Source organism: Aulonocara stuartgranti, assembly GCF_965226115.1.
Source record: "Aulonocara stuartgranti genome assembly, chromosome: 13".
Taxonomy (NCBI): Eukaryota; Metazoa; Chordata; class Actinopteri; order Cichliformes; family Cichlidae; genus Aulonocara; species Aulonocara stuartgranti.
Window position 1 is genome coordinate 21256546 of NC_138949.1, and position 20341 is coordinate 21276886.

The 20341-nt window shown below is 38.7% G+C and overlaps 1 protein-coding gene across 5 annotated transcripts in view; it reads left to right on the plus strand.

The window, feature by feature from the left end:
- The first annotated feature begins 244 nt into the window (after window positions 1–244).
- The window catches only part of LOC309720348 (VPS10 domain-containing receptor SorCS3-like), a 55555-nt gene continuing 35458 nt past the window's right edge, over window positions 245–20341 (plus strand). For 2 of the 5 annotated variants that reach the window (XM_082557191.1, XM_082557192.1), the window contains exons 1-2: window positions 245–1114; window positions 18339–18406. In XM_082557191.1, the coding sequence (XP_082413317.1) occupies window positions 419–1114; window positions 18339–18406 (764 nt within the window). In that variant the 5' untranslated portion in view covers window positions 245–418. The remainder of the gene's footprint in view (window positions 1115–18338; window positions 18407–20341) is intronic. The other 3 variants (XM_082557188.1, XM_082557189.1, XM_082557190.1) reach the window with 2 other exon arrangements.

Consider the following 20341-nt stretch of genomic DNA (forward strand, 5'->3'; position numbering starts at 1 on the left):
CACAAATTACTTTTGCTGTCAACAGCTCTGAGTCATTCAAGCTCTGTTTTGGACAAATTGCACAGGTTTAGGCAACATAAAGAGTCTAAGATGTTACTGAATAAAACACAATAGAATTGTGGAATAATTTCGAAATGATTTCGGGTGATTACAGCGTTATAAATGTTTTCTTTCTTCAAACGTCCTCATGAACAATGAGCTCCAACCGTTCCCGCAGTCACTCACCGTCGGTGCGTTTGTCTGATGCGCAGCGCCTCCCAAACTGGTCCCTCACTTTGACAAATTCTTGGACGTGAGCGGGTCTCCTGAATGGCTTCTTGCTCATAAAGATGATGCCTTGAATATTTTAGAAGTTGAACAGCTCTGCCGCTCTCTGTATTTTACCCCCACTGGTGGACTGTCAGTTTGGAAGACCACAATGGCACTTTGGTCATTTTGGGGGTTTTCTCTTTTGGCTTTGGTGTTGCTCTGCCCCTTTCACCCCAAGTTTGTGGCTCGCGCGGAAATAAGTTTTTCCACAAAACTCGACAGATTTTATCGACTGGATGTAACGCCACTGGACGCACGTGTGGCCAGAAAATCGGCGGAAATCAAAGTCTCACTGAAAATCGACAATAACACGAAAGTTTTTAGCGCGTATGAAACAAACACAGCCGGGGCTTTGAAACGAAACCATGGTCAGCAAGTGTGGAATGAAACACAGAGTGGAAATGAGGCACCGATCGACATCAAAACAAACTATAGCAGCGGTCTCAACATTCCCGATAAAAAGTATGATAACATTTTCGAGGACAAAGAAGGACGATTCAAAGCGAATATAATGTTAGAAAATACATTTTCTGCCGGAAGAAAGAAGGCAAAGAGGAGTGTGGGCGCAACATACAACGAAAACGTGGATAGGAGTATAAGTGGAGAAGCGTATTCAAGAGAGAGATTCGTGCAAACTGTCCAAGGTGTTTCCAGCGCAAGACCCGAGTATCGGCGCAGCGGAGAGGAAGCAAGAGTGTCAAACCCGAGACAGAACGAACCTCACCTGGACACTTCTACTTTTGCTCTGTCGGGAGACTCGGCACACAACCAGGCTATGGTGCACTGGTCCGGGCACAACAGCAGCGTAAGTTTCAGTTTTACAAAAATACACTTTATCATATTTTTAAAGGTGTAAAGAACATAAAAATGCCCCACACACTGGTGATATTTAACTTTGTTTCTACCTGATATAGACGTTTTTATTATTCAGTCGATGCGCATCAATCTGTCACATTTTTACGCACAGCTGATTCCGTGCGCACAAAAAGAATTCGTTCCTGCAAATAAATTCCACTCTAACAAAGCATTTAACTTGGAGCATTTAACCACAATTGTGTTTTCTTTTATTACCTATAAAGAGATTATTAGTGTTTGCGCATTGCGCGCCTGTTTGCTTGGACGCCAGATGGATATAAGTGTGCACTTGGAGGATTCCCTCGTGTTTTTTCAAACAGTAATGGAATCGGTTATCTCAACAAACTGTTCGCCACCTGAACTTTAAAATAACAGTTAACCCCTTAGGTAAATTTGATGTGACAGTGCCGTGGGAAGGTGCAGGCTGTTTGGCAGCAATCAAAACACATTAATAATTTATGAAATAATCAAGTAATGCCTTCCAGGAAGGTGTAGTAGCTACAATTAAAAAGGATTGTGTCCAACCTGGCCCTTTATGTGATGCTGATGAGACCCTATCTGACATTTTTGGCAAGTTGAACATGCTTTTGTCACTGACATTTACTCACACTTAGCTGATACTTGTTCAATTGCCCGTCTAAATACTGTATTGCAGTATGATACACTTCAACACGTCTTGATGGGACTATGCACAATTTAAATGGATGACAAGACATTGCAGTAAACATCCAGATTGCCCGCATCACAGTCACACACCCTTACAAACACACACATCCACATCCTCACAAACGTGCACATAGACGCACAAATGCACACACACACCTACACCACAGCTAAATGCACATGCACTTTTTTTTTTACCATAACAAAGACAAAGCCATGGAGATTTTATCTCTCTTTACATATCCACCATGCAAAAATGTTTTCAACTAGCAGCATTTATCAGGAACAAAGATCTTTAAACTACAAACAGCCTTGTTCAAAAGAAATGAGCTGCTCTGCATTTTTTACTTCAGGTAATTTGAGTCACCTTAGTCTGCTGGGCAAACGGGTGTGCGGCTGAAACATTAGTCTGAGACCACATCTAAAGATCCCTGTGTCCCAGAAAAAATGCAAATATTCATGTGTTATCCCAAAATGCAGACATATTTCACTTGGTGAATTATATTATTTTGCATGTTCCTGATAAGCGTTTTCTTATCTGGTGCAATTTCTTTTGTGGTGTATGTCATAACATAAGAGGCATCACAGACGTTGGTCATTGAAGAAGGTCCTGAAATATAACTAATAATAACGTTGATTCATGGATTGCTATGTGAAATATGCTTCTGGTCTGAGATGTCTTCACCAACGATGGCCTTTGCTACTGCAGGACACTGTTCACTGGATTATCGCTGATGGGGTTGTCACTGCAGCTGTCAACATTTGAGATTTATACAGTCTGAACTCCTTTCCATGGTCCCAAAAGTACGACTGAAACAGTAGAGTTTAGATTGATGGCATTTTATGACTAGATGTTATAGCTCAGGCTATATTAGATGTAAATGACTGATAATAAATCCAATCTTACAGGGACATTTGAAGGAAAATTACTTCATTTCTGTGGTGTGGGGTAGTTCTATCAAATATTCACCTCAAGACTTTGCCTGTGATCTGACCAAGATGTAAAATTCCACAGGGAGTAAAATGAAAAAGATGTAGAAGGTGATGGTGAAAACTCCAGCGGGGTATCCTCAGAGTACAGATTTGATAAAGAATTTTATTGCATAAAACCCCAAAATCTGTCCACAAATCAGTCTCTCAACTATTATTAGATTTCAGTGATTGTCTGAGACATCAAAGCCTAAGTCATAGCTCTCTGGTCTCTGATTTTAGGAGAGATAACATTGATTGGAGTCGACCATGGGAATAAAACATGTACTAATTCCCTTTGAAATGAATGGTTCTTAGCTACATGTATCGATTGGCTGTGCATGTTTCTTACTCCTTAAGTCTGTGCTGAATGTGAATGGGGATGGTGATAAAAAAGATTCATGATTTGTAATGATGTGTGCCATAAAAACAGAAAATAAACTAATTAAAAACACTAATAAATACACTTGGCTGTTGATGGTCCTATATGGCAAATCAATATTTCAGTCTTCTCCTCACATGGGTGTTCAAGCTATTGGTAATCTTTCTAAACAGCCATTGCACCACATCCTACACTCAAGGGATGCAGAGAGCCCCCTCTCTACCCCACTGAAGGCAAAAGTCTTAGTGTGCAAGCCAGCTGGTGATCATGGAGTTATTGGCAGCCAAATGATTTTAGTCTCCTGATTGACCAAGCTCCTCACAGATAGCTGACCAAACTAGGACACTGTGTTGAAGCTGCAGACAGTAATGAGTATCTTTATTGACTTCACTTCGTCTGAGCATTTGCTTCAGAAATTATACTGTGTGTCATTGTAAATAAAGTAAATATATACCATGACAATAAGGAGCTGGTCATCTCTATGAAGCTACTGTTAAAAACTTGCTTTAGGACGGGCCATGCTCCCACTGGGCACCTTTGGACTTGTTAAGCTCTTATTTTATTTATTTATTTATTTAATTTTTTTGGGGGGGGGGAGATTGTTTCTTGTGAGGTGGCAAGGCTCAAGTCAATCTGTCAGCTCTGTAACATCATCGTCCATTGCAGCGGCTGATTGGGAATCAGACTGGCCTCCTGAGTCATGCTGTACGCATGCCTAACCAGAGAAAGGCCGTTATTGTTGCACATAATCTTATCAGAATAAATAGACAATAAAAAGGAGGAAATGGCATGGCCCTTGGGGACACCTGTGTTTAAAACTGGTTCATTAGATAGACAGCCATTCCATTTAACATGCCAAAGCTGGTTGCATGGGAGCTCCTTGATCCATAAAATCAAATGTAATGGGTTCCCAATTCACAGGGGAGTTTGACTGGAGTTTGGTGCTGTTACAGTATGATGAAAAGTGTATTAAAAAGCCGCCACTGGTGAGGTTCTCAGATAAAATAAAGAGGAAAGTTATAATGTGTCTTTTAAAATTTTCTCATAACTTGCAACATTTCACTTTCCTATTGTACACAAACAAGAGAACTTTTCTGCTTTTGCAGTTCTAGTTTCATGCAAAATTCCTCTATTAAAAAAAACATTACGATACTCAGTCAAAGAGACAGATAAAAGGCCTGTTTTTCATGAACTTTTCATCATCCTGCCCCCGATTGCTAGCTAAGGGGATTTTGATCCATTGAACGTTTGATGAAAATCAAAGTTGTCTGTTGTTCTCACATTTAAGTACAAATTATTTCCCTCCTGTGGTACACTTTGTATTATAATATTGGCAGCACTTCAATCTTTAATTTGTACTTAATATTTTCTTTCAATTATGTCTCTTTTTTCATTTTTTTCCTACTAATTGATTTTAACATAGATGGTATATTTAGAGTTTTAAAATGCACAAAAAAGAGAGAATAAAATTCAACATAAAAGAGTTTTTCGAACAGCCGTTTTTGTCCTTTACCTGCTTGTCCCTTGAGGTGTCAACACCACACGGCTGTTCATTAATCCCGCCCGTCTCAAGTCTTTAGGGGTGTGCTGTCCACTGATGTGATTGTAAGATGGTGATAGAAACTGCACCAGTCTTGTTGGCTGTGTAAAAAGAGACCCGTCTAGTTCCCACTGAAATACTGAGCCACTGGTTGTGACCAGAGCGTGTGACACAGTTACCTGGTTACTATGGTTTATGGTTTACTTGTACTGATGGCACAGAGCTTCTAGTTTATTGGAGATTGTTGTTGTGGAGCTATAAATAAAAGGTAATTAGATCCAAGTCCAGCTATTTCCCATGGTATTAAGACCGGTTAATAATGCCACATTTATGAGCTATTGACCATATTCCATTTTCCTCTGATGCCATCCTCTGCATTATTGCATAGAAAATGTGCTGCTGTGTTGTAAAAAAGAATATTGTGAGAATGTTCCTGGAACTAGTGATTAAATATGAGTAACACTTAGACTAAGTAACTACTCTAAAAGAGTACAAGGAAAACATAAATGGGGGGAAAAAGGCGAAATTGAACACAATTTAATGCACCAAGTTAAAAATTGTCAAGAAAAAAAGCCCTACATTATTTTCATTTGAGAATCTTTTTTTAAAATCACATTAACCACATCTTATTTTCCTGTTGAGTGATGGCCACAACCACTTAGCAGTCATCTAGCTGACTTATTACACATCCCTAGGTTTAATTTGTATTAACAAAGGGAATAAAACTCATTCCAGATCGGTAGAGAGCTGAAATGACACTGGCTAGTATAAATCCAGAGAGACATCATGACATTTTGCAAGGTAAAAAATATTTAATTTAGCTTCTCTTAGTATACCTGCATACAAGTACTTTGCCAGCCTGTGCAGAGGACTGCTTTGATGGCTTGAATCAAATTATCAGCATAGAAGTGCTTGTGCTACTGTTCAACCCAGCAAAAACCCATTGAAAACATACTGAAGATGACTTTGCCAAATTTCTAAACAATGTTAAAATGTGACCTCTAATCAACAGAAAATGTTCAGGAGGATAAACATGAATTCAAGTCCAGCAATAGACTGAAACAAATTACTTTTGATCTTTTACCTTTAAACCAACTTTAGACATAAAGGGTTCTCTTTTTAAAGATCATGACAGTCGTTTAGTCCAAATTTAGTCAAAAAAGCAATCTCCATGGACAACTTAGGCTGGGTGAGATAAATCCACAGTAATTATAAATGCAAAGCATGTCCGTAACAACTCATAACAATTACTGAAAGATAGCATTAAATTGCAGTGACAATGAAAAGATTTTCAGGAGTATTATCATCTGTAAAAATGTTTTGTTGTTGTTTTTTCCCTTTTTAAAACTTGTTATTTTGGATAGCACATTTCTGTTACTGTTCGGTGTGGAGTTTGCATGCTCTTTCTGTGCCCTTTGGCATTGTCTCCAACTGTCCAGAGATATGCATTATAGGTTAATGGTGTTTAATGAGTGTGTATGTAACTCTTGGTCTGCTGTGACAGGCACATTAGCCAACAAAGCTATGTTAGCTAAAACAGCTATGTTACTTATGCTGTAGTCACACCATGGAAAACGGTGGTTGGATACTACGGCATGATCAAAATTATTGCCAGCGTGTGCAATGAACGTGCAAGCTCATTATCTTTAAAATGGTTGCTTTAAACACAAAGGATTGGATCCGGATCACTTGCAGCTGGCTGCTGTTTTCAGAGTGATTTTGGTGTGTCAAGATGGTGCAATAAAAAAAACAGCAATATAATGGAGTCAGTCAGCAATCACTTGTGATAATATGGTGATTAATTGGGATAAATAAGGCAAAAAAATATTCTTAAATTGTCCTCTGTTGCAAAGTTGTTGTTGTCTGGATACACAGAAATTCACATTAAACAGAAATTCACATTCACTACTTAGTGATTGCAGACCACCACTGTTCGGAGACTGGTCGCCTTCTACCAGGTAACTTGTGCAGTTGCCTTGCAATCAAAAGTGTTCTCTAGCTGCAAACAGGTATGTTAGCTAATGTTAATGATAGAAAATGGCTCTCAAGTAAAGATCAAGGCCTTTTTAAGCACCTAACCATCCCCATACTTCAGAACATCTATGATTATGGCTGTGGTTGGAGCTCTGCCCTCTATTAGAGGCAGATTGATATTTGGCACACACAAAAAAAAAAAAAAAAAAAAAAAAAAAAAAACCCTTACAATTTCTCAGGGTTGGATGGGCAATTTTTAAACATTTCTGGAGAAAAAGGCAGCATTCGCATTGTTATTTCCTTTTGTCTCAGTTTATTTTATAGCGCACAGGCTACAAGTCTCTACCTCGATGTAGTAATAATTCATTGAAATCCCAGTTTTTACTCCACAAATGACATGAATGTGTGCCCCCTTTTTTTTCATGAATCATTTGTGCTCAGGGACCATAATGCATCACATCAACATATCCTCTCAGCACTTCCTCAGCACTCAGAATTTAAATTTGCCTCACAAAGTGCATTTTAAGCAGCAAATAAAGGCCTGCCATCAGTTGTATGTTCAAGCACACTGTCATTACTTGATTTGACCTCGCTCTCTCGTTATTTGTGCAAGACTAACACATGCACACGTTTTATTTTTCAGCTTTAATCAAAGAGACAAAGCGGGTGCAGAATCATACTTGACAGGTTTGCATGTGATTAATTAGCTTTAATAACTGCAGTGAGGTAGATATAACTGTGATTAGGTTATAAAAGCAAATTTATGCGTTTTCTGATTGGAGAAAATCATAAAATTGATATTCAGATTGGGAGACAAATTTATTAATTAACATAGAGACCGAGCTAACACAAACTGTGCCTTTTTAAAACTTTGTATGTCTAAAGGTCAAGGCTAATTTAGTTTTCAGTTTTATTCTTCTTGATACACAAAACAAGTTTGATCAAACTGTGCGTTGGGAATTGCTGGGATTTGCAGCAGCATATTACCAGAAGAAACACAGACGGTACTATCACGTTTAAAGATGACTGGGATTGCTCAGGTGGCACTCAGCTTAAATAATAGCTTGACTTGGCTGGTTACAGTGACAGGAATGCATTAGTTGCAGGAGGAAAACGTTTTTTTCCCGATCAAGCGAGATGCAAAGGACCCAACCCTTGAGCGCCACACACACTGTGCAATCAATGGAGATGATGGAAAACTTCCAAACACAAAATGACACATTTAGAAAACAGAGTACTCTCTCAATTGGTTTCCTGTAACAAATCATTTTAAATGACGCCTTGCTTTTGCAAAGAAAAAAACCAACAAAAAAAAGTGACTTATTGTCAAATTCGGAAGCTGTATAAATGGGCAAATAAATATGGATCAAAATAATGGCAGAAATGGTGACAAGACTTGACAGGATCTACACATCATTTATGTGAGTTAATGATTGTATTTGAACACATTTGAACTGCCATCATTATAAATGTCTGTGAATGAGACTAAATTATTTTAATAGCTAAATAAAATCTAATTATGTTCTAGCTTTACTATGGTGATCATTTCACATCCTCTGAAGCCAAAGCAAACAACTTGTAAGCCCTGATTTCTTACGATGATTTTGACACACACTTATAATTAAACAGTGCTGTTCAGAATGTTTAAATGACCATCTTTAATTTATAATCCTATCCATTTCTGTCTTTTTTTTTGCTTCTTTTAATGGCTTAATTTGCCGCCCAGAAGTAATGGAAATTTTATTATATTGGTTGTATGTAGCTCTACTCTTGCTGCAGCAACAAGAAAAGTAGTTGAGAATGTAACAATAGGTCTTTGGTTTGAATTGGCTAGCTCAGGCTTTTCTGTGTGGAGTTTGCATGCTCTCTCTGTGCCTGTGGCATTGTCTACAACAGTCCAGAGATGTGCATTATAGGTTAACTGGAGATTCTAAATTGGCCATAGATGTGTGGCTGAAGGCTGTTGTGTTGTGGTGAAATTATGGCTCACAGGTGGTAGCACATTTGCAGTCTGCTGGTAACTGTGGACTGCCCATCTACCTGCAGAGAACATCTATACTCAGATGGAGGCAGAATCAAGCCTGTGGGCTACTCTTGGTTGTGGTGTTTTTTTTGGTCCATCAGCCAGCCACAGAGAAGAGCAAAGTTATCATATAGAAAGAGCTGAAGTGAAGCAGTGTGTTAAAAACAGTGAAAAAAAAAAAAAAGGAGCTGCTCACTGCAGCTGCTGTCTGTAGTTTTCATACTGTATTTTTTGATCTTTGATTGGGATTTTGGCACTTCTCTCCTTCTTGCTGAACTACACCGTGGGTCTCTTTCCTGTCAAATCATAAACTTTCAACAAATGCACAGTGGCATCCACATTCAGCAAAGTGCACTTGGGATTCTGGAGGACTGAAGGGGAGCACATTTGCATTGGCTGAAAACCTTTCTCTATAGCCTCTCTGTAGGCAAATACCTCAGCATGTGGACACAATCACAGTACTGTAAATAAAGCATTATTCCTGCAACAAACTAACTCTCTCCTGTGACAACCCACTGTAACCTTGCATATGAGGAAGAAAATGACTGGATGGATGCATTTATACATGGCCAACATAATAGGCAAAACTGCCACTATGTTGAACCTTATGTTTATTTATAAATTGGTAGTGTGCTTTGAAACAGAAATAATACACATCACATGGTTTTAGTCACCAGCATGAGAAGAATTGTTAACCTATCTGTCAGCTCACAAAATGTTGACACTTTGAAATGACAATACATTGACCACACAATTCATTCTTTTCTTACAATGTACAAAATATGTACAAAATATCTACATGTTGCAATCAAAGCATGCTAAAACCTTTGCGTGGTGATAAACAGGCAGCTTCTTGTTAGTTTTGATGTTAGGAAAAAATGCTGTTCTTGGATTTTAGTTTTAGAAAAACCACCAGTCAAATCACCAGTGATTTGAATATCTCACTTGTTTACTCTGTTAACAGTTATCAGAGACTATGGCTATGATTAGGGGGTTTCAAACTGTTTGTATTGTCTATCAGAAAAGCCCAGTCTCTGGTGTCAAAGTCCTGCGCTTTGAACATCCAGATTCACGAGCCAATACTAAAAAGAAATTATTGTAAAACACCCGAAGTTTTCTCTACGGAAAAAACTGTTTTGGCTTACCTCGAGTGTTACACTCCACGGCTGAATATGGATGCAATTTTTAAAAAAGAGCAACGGGTTGATCTTTTGTTTTATTAACATAATTATTCTCAAATGAACTGGAAACAACATTTGGCGCTGAAACCCACCGAGCTCATCCCCCTGTCAGTCTTTATCATAATAATGAGGAGAAGGGCCTGATTTGCTAGACTGTATTTACAACTTTTTGTCAGGGTAAATATAAGCCAAATTAACACAAGATATTTACAACTAAACAGCTCAAACTATATTTGTACTGTACTGTATTACAAGCACTTCGGTACAGTATTTGTACAGGCAAAAAAAAATAGGAAAGAAGAAAAAGAGGAACATAGCACATTACTTTCTGGAAAAGAACTTTCCTATCAAACATGATCTTGGCAGGACTTTATTCCTTAAAAAGTATCATTGGCAAAGAAAACGCGTAGTGTATGCATTTAATTTTTATTAAAACTAATGTTTACCAGTTTACTCTCTTTGCATTATGAAAAATGCAAATAAGCAAGAGGGGAAGAAAGACAAAATTATATGTGGGACACATTTAGCTCACGAGCTGAGTCTCAGCACTTTTGGCAGTGAAGGGGGTCATTTTAGGTGGAGGGCTTCTCTCTTCCAAAATCTCAATTTGGACTAACTACCGCCTTTGGCTCTAGCTCAGACCCCTCCAGGCAGAAGCTGAGCCATTAGGAGCCAAAGCTGTGAGAGAACAGAAGACACTGGAAGAAATGCCTAGATGGCATTAGACTGTACAAAGTTCTCCAAAATGAAAATAGTAGTTTTGATTTTGGGGGAACTTTTCATTTAGTATTACATTTTATATTACCATATTTCATCTAATAATCATATTAATCGTCAGACTTGGTTGTTTTCTGTGGCTTAATGAATAAGATGATAATGCACAGACAACATGCAACTGTACCTTCAACCTATGAACTCTAAATCTGAGCAATCAAGAGAAGCACATGCCAAAACCCTGTAAGAGAAAAATGCAAATATCAGGGTTTTTTTTTTTTTTTTTTTTTTGGCTCTCTACACCACTTACAATGCATCAAATTAATTTTAGATTGCATGGGATGGGACTAAAACTTTGTTAAACGTGTCGAAACATTTAAATGACTTCTAAAATTGCAATCAAATCTGTCCTTGAATGCTGTGTTCCTTGTTTTCCACCTTTTTAGAGGAAACCACAGTGCATCGTGGCATAACAACATCAAACATAAGGAAGAAAAAACCATGACAGTTTATATTTTCATATCCAGTCCATTAAACGTATTTCAATGACTTCTTACCCCAAACTTTCTTTTAAAAAAAAGATTGAAGCAGATCTATCACAACCTTTTATCTTATTAAGGACAAACAGCACAGTTTATTGTGTATTGTTGTTAGCAAGAAAAAAAGTACAACATGTTCACAAAATCTCCTCACAATAGAGCTGCATTGAAGTGAAACCCTTTTATATTCTGCCCATTTCATTCATTTCCCCCTTCTTAATGGACTGAATTGATTGGTGAAACCTCTCAAGCTCGAAGCATCAGGGTTACATGACCAAAGCTCAAAAGTCTAGTGGATAAGCAAACATAGAAACAGCAGACTAATGCACAAGGGACATTTTGCGGGGGTTTACTTGATGAAAGCATCATCCCCTGGAGTATGTTTTCCCCCACAAAAGTACAAACAATCAATTTGGTGCACAATTAAGATGAGGACAGAGTAAGGCCTCTCTTGGACCTCACAATTTTTCTTAAAAGACATTTGTCTCTACTAAGTGCTCTACTTTGGAGATGTCCTCCCAGAGCCACAATCAAGATGTTGTGCTTTTCTTCCCTCCACCCACTTGCAGTGCATCTTGATTTTGCCCTCATTGCTGTCAAGCCTTAAAGAAATTTATGCAAATTTGCAACCAATACTGTATTTCTTTTCTCTGCAGGTGTTTGCATCAGATAATTTCTAATGGATGCATGAATATATTAATCTTTAATCTTAGCCAAAAAAAAAGGAAAACGTTTTATGACTACTTTGTTGAATCTGTTGTGGAACAAAAGAGATGAGCTCATTTTGATACACGGATGACTTACTACAACTACACTGGTAGTCCCATTTGGCTCAACAAAAGACACAAAACAGCAATATTTTTTCTTGTGCTTTGATGGAGGTCTTTCCCCCCCACAAAGCACAGGAGATGAATGTTAAAAGCGATAGTCTGCAGCAAACCTGAAATGTGCTCAGTGTAGGTAGGAGATCAAGGATATTAATTAGGTAGTTGACTTAAAGAAAGCAGTCTTTGTCAAATTACTCAAATTACTCTTTGTTGCCCTTGGCTTTTGTCTTTATTTCCTTAATGAAGTTGAGAATCTAATGAGCTTAACAACAAATGAAACAGACTTTATTTTTATGTCTTCAAGATTGCATTTGCCTGAACAGGAATGGAGTGGAGTTAGGTAGAGCAGAGAGTTCCAGCTTGCTGTATTCACCAGTTTTTGGTGTTTGATAATAGCCTGAATGCATTAGGGGGTCTCTGTGGATCATCAATATTGGTTAGATATGGCTCACCCCAAGGTGTTGTACATTTTTCACCTCTTTCAAACCACTTCCATTGCTTCTTATTTGAAAGAGCATAGAGAGTGCCTGTGGATGGGGTGACACGGGTATGAAATTATGTAAATGCTGAATGGGATTTTGTAAAAGCTAGGCATAGCTTACCCAGGCTCCATTTGCAGAAATAATAGAATAGAACAGACTAGAATAGAATACAATAGAGTACCCTTATTGTTCACATCAGTCACAAATCAATTTATAATTAAGAAAAATACTGATAATTATCAGCACACTTTCATACATATATAGTACATACATAAAACTTCAGTATAACCGAAATACACTGCAGTATCTTGTTGTTCAGTATACTTATTGTTTTTGGCACAAATGATTCCCTTATAAAGCATTTTACTAGCTCGAGGCTTCCTAGAACATCGACCTGAGGGCATCAGTTCAAAATCAGAATGACGAGGGTGTTCTCAGTCAGCAACAATAGATCAGGCTTTTCATTATGATACAGCTTATTTTATATTTGTTGTCAACCAGTGATTTTTTTCACCAGTTCTCACCTTTCTTGGATTTCTCTCTTTGCATGTCGTCTATTTTGCTGGAGTAACCTTTCTGCTATGGCTTGAATGATCCAGAATTTTTGGGACCAGCACCACCTGGTTCAAACAACTACAACATGAGACTTAAAACTACAACGATACTAATACATTTTTAGCATAAAGGCATATATCTATCTATTTGCTTGTGAAAAAGCTAAGCACTAACTGTTTCTATCTGTTGCTTGCTGCTGAGCTGCTGTGCAGGAGTGTGTTGGAGGTTTTTCACTGTAAACAGCTGCCCACTGCTGCCAAAAACGGTGCTTTGAGAGCTGTGAAACAAAACAGAAAAGTTGCGTGGTGTTGGACACTGAGCTGATACTTGTTATAAATCTCTATGTGTTGTTGTTCTATGAAAATATTCTTCCCTTGCTCAAAAAAATCACCTAAAACACTTAATGAATGAAATATTTAAGTTGAAAATCTTCAATGACACACACTTTGTTGAGCACAAAATAAGGTAAAAATGGTGAGTAATAGCCAAATCAGGAAGTCAAATGAAATCATGGCTCTTGACATTGTAGGGTAAAATATTACATAGAAAGAGAGAAACCCGATTATTCCCTATGACAAGCACTTTGTGTCAGTGTGGGGGGAAAAATCCAGTTTTAACAGGAAGAAACCTCAGGCAGAGCAAACCTCAGGCGGAGCAAAGCTCAGCGACGGCAGCCATCTGCCTCGACCGGTTGGACTGAGGCGAAAGAGACGAGTGAAAAAATGAGTGAAAAAAAAGGAAAAAAATCACCAAACTCTCCAACGTTGACGTCATTCCTAAACGACCTCAAACCCAGTCTGACGCTTCTCAAGTCTGCACTGTCATATTACTTATTACAGCTGGACACATGAAAAGCTCTTAGAGAAGACTGTACACATGTATCTACTCGCATGCCAGTTAAGGCAAGGCTTGTCAGATTATGTCTTACTCAGTCACTTGATGGATTCAAAAACCACTTTTACTCTTTTGGGAGATCACAAAACTGACCTCCTGACAGCTGTCAGAGAGAGGTGGCATATTTTGGTTTTAAAATAAAATATCTAATGCATGAAAATAATTCCATTAGTGTTGAAATATTCCAGTGAGTTGTTAGACGTTTGTGGCTCAGATAGACGGGGGTCACTCCCAGGAGATGGCTCGCTCACTGTATGAATGTTTACCCTGCAGTACAATATACAAAGCTTATGTGTATTCATGAAAATGTAAATGTGTGTCATTGTAGCAGTGAACTTTGCAGAGGCTAAAGGTAAGTAACAAAATAGAGATATGTCAGTGCTTCGGTGAGCATCAGCCGCTAGCTGAGTTATTACAATGAACCTTACATCACTCACTGGTATCAACTTTGGGGGTCCCTTGGAAATTAATTTAGCTCCTTGTTGTCCCCTCTAGTTATGTTCAAAAACAGCACCAGATCCACATGAAAGTGGATTCATTTCTCGCATTTCTAAAGATTGTTTCTGCTTCCCGCGATGTGTTACTCCTGAGCAGAAAAATAACAGTCTGGAGGTGTGATGTTTAGAGTAAGGGTTCCTTTGCTTCCCTTGACTACCCAATTAGGCAGAAACAATATTTGAGGGGTGCCAGCCTAATTATGCTTTACTTGGGGCTGAATAAGCAACAGGTTCCATTTGAAGCTTGGTGCTAGAAATCACAAAATAACTGTGTTGATGTGCAGTAACAGTCTATTTTATTTTATTTTATTAATAGCCATTTTTCAGTACAGTACAAAGAGATGATTCATACCTAAATTGCGAGTTGTGTAGAAAATATTCTGCCCACCAACTATGTTCAGATGCCTCTCATGTCCCACTGAAGCACATTCAAATTTGACCATTTCGCTTAAAACAAAAGTCGGATTGATATGGAATTTGTAGAGACATGATTCAGTCCACAGGCTGTCATTGCATATGCTGTCTGGCCTGCACAGATGTGCAAGTTGAATGCGTAGGCAGGGTTTTTCCTGAGCAGAGAAATTTTTGGTGGCATCCAAAGATGCATTATTTCAATTGCGGAAAATGAACTTTTGATCTGATGAGATGAGGACCAGGTCTGTGAACACTCGCAGTACATTGCTGTCTTCGAACCTTTTCTGATTCAGGCAATAACGTGGTAGGACAGAGTCAGTCTGCTATCAGTCTGCTTTAAGTTTGAGATTGAATGTGGTTAAGTTGGGAGCGTTAAGTCTGTTGCCATCTACAGACACAGATATTGACATTCACAGACACTCCTCACATTCAGACTCCACCAAGAACCTCATAGTTGTGAAACTTCAGAAATCGCTCCACAAATAGTGACATAGTTGCTGCAGGATGGCTGCAGGATCAGCAAAAATTACAAAGACACTCAGTAACCTTGCTTTTATGTAGGAATATAAACAAAAAATATCTAAACAATCGACTCAAGTAGTTAGTTGAGTTGAGTGCTCCATTGCAAAGAGATGCTTTGCAGACGAGTTGAGCTTATCCGTGCATTACTAAGATTGATTGCATCATGTGAGCTATTTCCAAACCTTCACTAATCTGTCTGAAAGTCATTGCAGTACATCTGAGTCGGGCCATGATTGTCACCTTGTAATCAAAAACGGTCACCCAACCCAGAGGTTGACGGTGTTGCACGCTCAACGTCTGAGCAAACAGCTGGCTGCTACTACATGCAATCGGCTTCTGACAGCAAAAAAACTGAACGAAATCACAAAGTAACCCACTGATTTTTCCAAGTTGAAATGAGGTTTCTGACCTATTTCTATTTTAGAGTGACTAAACCATTAGGCAGGAAAAACTCTGGTGGATCTGTTCGCTGCTAAGTCTTTTGAATTAAGCTAAAAAAAATAATCACAATTAAATTATGGCTTTTAACACTTGTTGCCATGGAGGCTGTTTACTCAGTCATCTAAGAGTTCAAATCTTTGGCAAAAACGACCTGTCTGTGTGTGCCTTTTAATGTTTTCTTTTTCCTCTGTCGCCAAACGAAAAATGCTGGATTAAAAATAAAGAAAGTAATTGGAGAGTCTGTTCTATAAGGAAGAAAGAAACAAATGAGGTGAGATTGAACGAAAGAAAGAAAAGAGGAAGCAAAGAAGGAAAAAACTGCGACAAGAATAGAATGTTAGGATAAAAGGATGACTAAACCCAACTCCTCAGAGGGTGAGAGCCAATCTGAAAAATGATTGGTTGACTTTCCCGGGGCAAAGCTCTCTTTGCTCACATCAATAAAACATAAACATGAATAAATGCACTGCTTTTGGCCTTCCAGGGTCCTTACTTAATTTCATGTATGCAAGTGAGCAATGATATGCATGGAGAATTGTATTTACCTAGAAGGCTCAAAATAATTCTGGAAGCCATTTTGTGTTTGTTTGTTCCTGGTATTTACATAAATGCAAGGCTGCACCACAAACTCACAGAATTTCGTGTTTAATGCACCTTCATTCTCATACTTTAAGTCACACATCTGGTGTGCAAGTCATGTGCTGTCCCTACTGGTCTCGGCATTTGCATGTATAGTAGTTGCTCCCTATTGACTTGAGTCACAGATGCACAGCCTATCAATAACGCTGAAGATGTGGGAACGTGCAGTCTACAGTGATATACTCTTGATGTATCCACTTAGGGACAAATCATCCAAACAGTCAGCTGCCTCACTAGTCTGTTGGTCCCTGAGGTAGATCTTCACTGACCCATTTCAGTGGGTCAGCTTTTGTTAATGAGCCAACCACACAAACACGTTGACAACAGTTAAGGGAGAGCTCCTAATGGCAATTACAGCTTGGGTGCAGAGAGGCTTTTCGTTATCAAGTTTTGCCATTTGGGGCTATTTTTATCAAGGTTATTTTACATCACCAGCTACATTTATGTACATTTGGTTCATTTGGAATTCACGTGCAAGACAGCAGAAATGATTGAAACCCACGAAACTGTGAACATCTAATCGTTGTTCACTCGATTCGTTTGCTGTGCTGGATGTTTGAATGCCGGTGGTTAAGAATGAACTGCTCTAGTTCTGACACTGATAAAATCAAATCCAGATTCAATTTACCTCGTAGTATTTATAATATCCCGTGACACAGATTCATTGTTGTTAGCAAAAGAGAACTGAAGAGACAAACGATCAACAGTTTGGCTCAGTTTTTCCTCTTGTATCTATTTTTCAAAGCAGGCAATTAGGACTAACATCACAGCCATTTAACTAAGTCTGCGCTCCAAATTGATTCTGACTCCAGCGTTGGACCTTGCAGACATGGTGCATTTAGTTATGCAAATGCTTATCTCACTGTGTGATTGGTTAATTAACCTGCAATGCAGATAGTCCCAGCCATGCACAGTGGCCATTTGATGGCTAAATTGTGGGTCAATTGGGTTTTAACATTTTCAAAGCAGACTTAGATACGTGTCATTGTTCCTCTGAGTCTTGTGTGGCTTTTTACGGTTTAATGAGTCGTTCCATGGGTCCCATAAGGTTAATACTTTAAACTCACTGTAATTGAGCTTTTGACCTATCTTTCATGGCTTTTTTTAAATAAAATCACAATATTATGTCATCTTTCTAGTCTTTGATTGTAATTATCTACCATTCCTTCTCCCACAATTCATACAGCACCCCAAGCTCTCTACCCTACCCCTCTTTCTATCCTGAGTTATGAGCATCCCCACGGGAAGTCATTTATAATGCCATTGGAGTGACAATAATGCGTTTGCACACCATTTCACTCTGCCCTCTGTGCCTTGACAGGCTTTTATGGGCCGCATTTTTGTTTCCCCAGAAACACATTGTCCAACCATCCCCAGAGAACAAATGTTCCACCTAAACTGGAACTGGACGTCTTCCAATGAGTAAAAAGAGTAAAATAACAACATGTAACATCAGCATTTGAGATTTGTTGGTGCTTTTGCAGCCAAGGTACTTAAATGTTTTGAAGGTAAAAGCAAAGCTGAAGTTTAAAAAAAAAAAGGAAATGAGAGAGGATGGTGCATTGCAGCCACTGACTGCATTTCTTTTCATTGTTCACTGAACAATTATGTTCAGAGTTTTCTGTCATGTAGGTATCATTCCACATGAGATACAGACACAACTCTTGACAGCCTTCATGGATTTCTTTTTTCAGATCCTGCCACTAGTCGACTGACATTTCCTGACAACATGAGGATCACTTGTCATTGGGCTAACATACTGTATGAGCCTGATATTTATTAGCAAAGAAAAGTAGCGGACATGTTGTATTTATTCCAAGTCATTAGGTGGAGACAGATAATGTGCGCTGCCGAGCCAAAGGTTTTTAATGCAGATCTTGACTTGTAATTAAATATGTCTGTTGTGGTTACGTTGCAGGTGATCCTGATCTTGACTAAACTCTATGACTTCAATCTGGGGGGTGTTACCGAGAGCTCACTCTGGAGGTAAGTTTTCCTTTTTTAATCTCTGCTATCTTTTCCTTTGCATACCAATATTAAGGTTGCGGTATCACTGCAGGAATTTTATAAAAATGCAAAATCACAAGCCAAGAACAACAACAATAATATATTCATCGAGTGCTGGATACTGTAAGCATGATTTATAGTGTTCTCCCTTGCTAGGATACGAACAATCAAGTTTCACTCGAAGCCAATATGAAGTATGTTTTAATAAAGCATCTTGAAGTACCATCCTCTTTTTGCTTGCTGGAGTTCCATTAATAACACAACTAGCACCACAACAACCTTTTAAAGAAGGCCCAACCTATTTTCTGTCCATCATCAGCAGGACTATTTCTGAAAGATAAACCTTAAGAATGATCTGAGGGATTCTCTGTTTGGATCTGTGGTGCTTTTCCTCTGACCTAGAAACTTTGTGATGGAGTTTTTGATTGATTGTCATCTGTAACCTTTTGTTTCAGAAGCAATTGACATGCAATTGCTGCTATATAGCCGTAGTAATTTCATTCAGTATGTATTGAGAGGTGAGTTACAGTGCCCTGTCAGGTCATAAATAAGAATGGAATTCATTAAGGATTATACCATAGAGCCCAATCCAGCCTCTGATATGCCTTTTCTCTCACCTCTGCCATAGCCTGCAGAGAACTCATTTCATTCTGAAATACACGTGAAAAAGAGACCATCAGTCCGCCAAGCATAGAGTTTCAAATTAATATCTGTTTCACCAGAGGCGGCACTAAGATTTACACCCGACTTGACACATTTTGAAATCCCATATTGTGTACAGGAGGTCTTCCATCATCAAGGTGTCTGCTTAACAATGGCACCACGAGTAAATTAGAGTGTTCCTCCGGGGATGCACAAAGGTTCTTAGTATGAGTATTAGAAAAGCAGAGATTTGAATGTTATGAAAAGAAAAGGGAGTAAATGATTTCTGTGATAACACAATAAATGATTTATGACTACAGCTGCAGGCCTCTGTTGGTGGCAAGACGCAGTGTTCGGATCAACGGATGACTTACAGAAGCCATCTAAACACGCATCAAGTGCCTTTTGTGTTTAGAGACGCCTGCCGCTCCTGCCCAAGAAACATCACAATATAGTAACATCGTTTAAGAGGCTTACTTCCACCACTGCAATCAAAGAGCGATATGCCAGCTGAAAGCAGTACTTAAGCACAAATACAAATGCGTTTAGGGTAAGGCTTTGAAAACAATGTCAACAGCAAACGGAACGATTCAAGTTAATGCACAGACAATGATAGCAGACACTGGGTGTCTATCCAATTATACAGTGAAATTACATTTGGAGGCACTCAGGTAAAACTGAAGCTTGGTTTGGCCGTTTGTGCTGAGGAGAAATATGAGAACCAAGATGATGAACACATCTGCCCCTTTTTGTGGATAGCAGTTTTGTGCAAGTGTCTTTACATGCAACAGATCTAAATTTCTGATTGCGTTTAAATACAGCTGGTTGTTATTTACATTTATTTTAAAATCTGTCTCATTAAATTTTTAATATTAAAAGAAAACACTGCTTTTCTCAGGCTGTACTGGGATACTCATACTCATAGAGCGGGGATAGCTCAGTAGGTAGAGTGGTGGCCCCATGATCGGAAGGTCGGGGGTTTGAATCCACTGAACGGCTACCCTGTGGTACCCCTGAGCAAGGTACTGTCCTTACACACTACTCCCTGTTCTACAGCCCAATGGCTGCCCACCACTTTACTGCGTGAATGGGTTAAATACAGAGAGGAATTTCCCCACAAGGATCAATTAAACATAGATTATTTTTATACACTCTGCTTTAGCTCCTGTTCCTTTTAAACTACCTTTCAGGAAGGATTGGTCTGATTGGTCAGTTAGCTAGTACATAGCAAGGTAACACTGGGTTACATGTAAAACTGTCGCCTGTAAACAA